At 43.8% G+C, this 4369-nt stretch overlaps 1 protein-coding gene across 1 annotated transcript; it reads right to left on the reverse strand.

Moving 5' to 3' along the window:
- Positions 1-1020: 1020 nt before the first annotated feature.
- On the reverse strand, positions 1021-4124 carry LOC104959848 (collagen alpha-6(VI) chain-like). Its single transcript, XM_010787759.1, has 4 exons — positions 4118-4124; positions 3419-4030; positions 2304-2864; positions 1021-1658 (listed from the first exon to the last, which is right to left on the reverse strand). Exons 1-4 carry the CDS (start codon positions 4122-4124, stop codon positions 1021-1023), a joined length of 1818 nt encoding a protein of 605 aa, XP_010786061.1.
- Positions 4125-4369: the final 245 nt, after the last annotated feature.

A 4369-nucleotide genomic window follows, 5' to 3' on the forward strand; every position in this document is an offset into this window, starting at 1 on the left:
TCTCTCCTCCGGTACACGGCACCATAAGACGTAGTGTGGAGTTCCATTAGGTACGCTGTGGTGGCTGTACTGCTCCAGCCGTCTCCTTTGTGTTTGTTTGTTTCCCCCTGTCTGTGTTGTTGTGTGTGCGTGGTGGCTGTCACTCCTGGCTCCCGGCTCAACCTCCACTCACCTGCTGCAATCAGCTGTGCACCCTCCCCGACTACACACCTGCTTTCCATCAAGCCATTTACAACGACATATCAACGGAGGCTCCACAACCTTTCTCCGCCAGATCGTCAAGTATCAGCCGTATCTCGCGTCTCTCCTCCGGTACACAGCACCGTAGTGTGGAGTTGCATTAGGTAACGCGAGATACGGCTGATACTTGCGCATTAGTTTCTGTTATGGATCAGTATCAACAGTCCTGCCAGTAACGTTACTATATTATCAATGCTACTTTAGTTATAGCCTGATATATGATAGCTAACTTCACAATGTTGTGATGTGACGTTAGCTAACATTCTGTAGCTAACGCCGGTCACTCACTAAGATAGCTGCCCAGTTCTCCACTGGTTCTCCTCACACCACAGCTCCATTTCTCTCCGATGGCCGTTATTTCTTCTAATCCTTGGCTGCTCCTGGTCTCTTGGACGCCTAGCAGGCTCATAATTATAAGGTTGTGGTCCGTCATATGCATTCGAATATTCATGTTTCGTGTCTTCTGTGTCGAAACTAGCATTGGGATCCATGTTTATTAATACGTTACACTGGCTGCTCTCCCCCTTGTTTCCCCTTTGTTACGTCACACGCGGGAGGTCACGTGCCGAGGCTTTTTTATGCGGAAGTGAACATTTCTTACAAAAACGACGCCAGATGTCACTGTAGTGTATATTTCTGTATATTCTTTTGAAAATCTAGTGTATTCATCATTTTCCTACACATTTATTCACAGGTGTCTTTAACCTGGAAGTTGCTCTTTAAGCAGCATTCTCAATTCAGATATTTTACTCGTATTTTTAGACCACTGTACTTGTATCTTTATCTAAGTAAAGGCTTTGAGCACTTCTTCCAGCATTGCTCTACTCCTAGTTGCCTTTGTTGGTTTGCTCTTGACCTGCTCTTACCTCTCTCGCAAATCTTCGAGGAAACCTGGGCTTCCAAGTCCTTCAGCGCATCAAAGTCATTCTCAGAATAAACCCTTTGAGAATCACCGCTGATCTCCTTCAGCTGGGTGGGGTTGTGATTCTTCACTCCGATGGCGTAGATCTCCACTCCCTTGTTCCTCAGAGCCTCAGCGGGACCCCTGACGTCATCTTGTGCCTTGCCGTCTGTAATCACTATCAGATTCTGCCTCATGCCAGGACGCCCTCCTTTGGCCGCATCGAAATACCTTGAAACCTCTGTGATGGCCTTTCCTGTGCGCGTACCTTCATTCATCTGCTTCATATCATCAATGGCTCTCAAAATGTCATCTTTGCTGTAGTATTGGTTGAGGGGAAACTCCAGATTGTAGCTGGTACTGAACTGCATGACACCGACGTGCACTTTGTTCTCCCCGATGGTCGACTTGCTGATGACAAATTTCATGAAGTTTTTCATTTTCTGAAACTCTTCCTCATCGATGCTCTCGGAGCTGTCAGTGAGGAAAAAGATGTCGCTCTGTATGTCTCTGCAGGCTGTCGACACAGAACACAGAAATGTTAATGAGGAGTTCCTTTTTTTGCACTTCTCTTACTTTCATTGGGTATCATTTAGAAGGTATTTTGTTAACTTAGGTTCAGGAACAGGGCAATGACTCAATATGCAGCCAACACATCCGGCCACTGTTGTTTCCATTCTCTCAACCCACCCGCCCTCTCCCTTCCACTCATACATTCCCCTTTCGACCTCATCATTAACCAAACCCATTCATCCCTCCACGCTTCGAACCATTCATCTTTTTATCCCCACACCCACCAATCTCTTCATCCCTTCCTTCCCTCATCTCTAAATCCACCAATTGCTTCATCCCTACCTTCCCTTATCCCTACATCCAGGCAATAATAATCATAATATAACCCTAAAGACCCTTCGATCCTACCACCTATCACTATTATGATCGGTTATTAATGATATCTATCAACGTAACTTTTACAATTCTTTTTAGCTGCCATCTCTGAAGTATGAAAAGCGTCGACACTGTTCGTTCCTCTCTGTCTGGCCTCTTCTGTTAAACATTTAACATGCCGTTAACTAAGTTTATGTTTCAAGGCTGGGTACGATATGGGAAAAAGCCCTTCTCTCACTTCGTCTCTCCATTAAAACAAATATGTGTTCCTTACCTTCTTCAGAACAGATTTCTCTGATGATTTCATTGTCGATGGATTTCAAGGCATCAAAATTTTTGACGAAGATAGTCCTCTTGGAGTCTCCTGCAATCTCTTCTAGCTGAGTTTGGGATGAATTTTTCACCCCAATGGCGTAGATAATGATTCCCTGCTCCCTCAGTTTTTCTGCAGGAGCCTTCACCTCATCAGCTGACTTTCCATCTGTGAGGACAATCAGGTACTTTGGGGCTTCATGACCACGCGTGACCGCCGCTCTCTTAAAGAGTCGGCCCATGTGTGAAAGTGCTGTTCCTGTGTTCGTCCCACCTCCTACGCCAATTATACTGTTGATGGCATTCACCAGTGACTCTTCATCGGAGTAGGTTGTCAGATCAAATTCATCCGTTGGGGAATCAGCATATTTCACAAGCCCAATGCGGACTTGTTGTGGCCCAATTTGGAAGTGTTCTATAAAGTTGTTGATGAAGTTCTGCATTTCTGCGAAGTCTTGCCATGAAATGCTTCCTGAGTCATCCATAAGGAAGAAGATGTCTGCTTCATCCGTTTTTACACAAACTAAATTGGAAAACAATAATAAGACGTTGTTATTTTCACATATTCAACAAGAGAAAGGTTAAAAATGAACATTCATTTGGAAATATTTGAGTTAGATTAAATACAAAAAGATGGCTCTTCAAGGGGAAAGTACCATTTTAAATCCCCATAGCACAAACAAACCAAATAGATCTAGTAGATTTCTGTCTTTCATAGTTCATTGAGGGTCAAGTCAAAATGTATTATTGATCCACAAATCCCCTTCTCATTTTAACTTTAACTTTGTCTTTACATTTATTTAATTCGCTCTACAACATGAATACAAATGTGGTTTTTAAAGTTGACTTTTTGTGTTTATGGTATTTCCTGTAAGACCAGAAATTGTTAAACTACAGATTGTTTTGCCAAAGTAAAAGTAGTTATACTACAGTGTAGAAATACCATCATCAACATATACTCAAATGCAATATTATGAAAATACTCAAGTAAAGTCCAGTGCATAGCTTAAGTTACTTATTTACTTTCCACCAGTCCCAAAGACAACTCCAACAAACAAACAAAAAACAGTTTCAAACCTTCTTTGGCTTCTGTTTTCATTGGGACTGCTTTGGCAATGATGTTTTTGCACAGGATTTTCTGCAGGGTCTGCTTCAGGTGTGTCAGCTCGGTGAAACTATCCCGGATAAAAACATGCTGATCAGGAGGGTGTGAAGCCATTTCCAACAGTTCGCTCTCGATGGCATCTTTTATTCCTAAGGCGTAAATGGTAACACCGGCTCGACGCAGAGTAATTGCTGCTTCGCTGACTTCATCCTGGGATCTACCATCAGTGATGACCACCGCCACCTGTTGGACACCGTTTTCTTTCCTGCAGCCATTCTCTTTAATAAAGACGTTGTCCCGAGTAAAATTCAGGGCCTCTCCAGTCCTCGTACCGCCTCCATTGTAAGGCAGGATCTTGATGTACTCAAGCAATTCATCCTTGTCGTTGAATGAGTTGAGGAAGACCTGTGGTGTGGAGACATCGTTGTACGTGACAATGCCCACTCTGACTCTCTTCGGACTTACATCCAAGCTGCTCACGACCAAGTGCAGGAAGTTGCGCATGAGGCGAAAGTTTTCATTTCCAATGCTTCCCGACTCGTCAACGATGAACACGATGTCTGCCACCTTGGCTCCTTTGCAATCTGTAAAAGGAGTGTAACTTGAGTCATCTGCTACAAAGGGACTTTATTACAGGTATACTTGTAACCAGCGATGTAGCAGAGCCTCACCTGTCATTCTCCAATGTAACGAACAAATACAAAATAATAAATAATAATAACAAAATAAAATGTGTCGAACTCCGGTACAACTACATGGGAGCGATGAGAAGTGAGGCAGGGACGAGCTCTGCCTCACGTTACCCCACATAAACTTATTTAGTGCCCGCGCTCCAGCCAGTTACTGTGGGGTGAGGTGAGGCACAGATGAGCTCTGCCTCACCTCAAAATGCGTCACCCCACAGAAACTGGCTGGAAAGCGGG

Source organism: Notothenia coriiceps, unplaced genomic scaffold (genome assembly GCF_000735185.1).
Source record: "Notothenia coriiceps isolate Sejong01 unplaced genomic scaffold, NC01 NC01_scaffold00031142, whole genome shotgun sequence".
Lineage (NCBI taxonomy): Eukaryota > Metazoa > Chordata > Actinopteri > Perciformes > Nototheniidae > Notothenia > Notothenia coriiceps.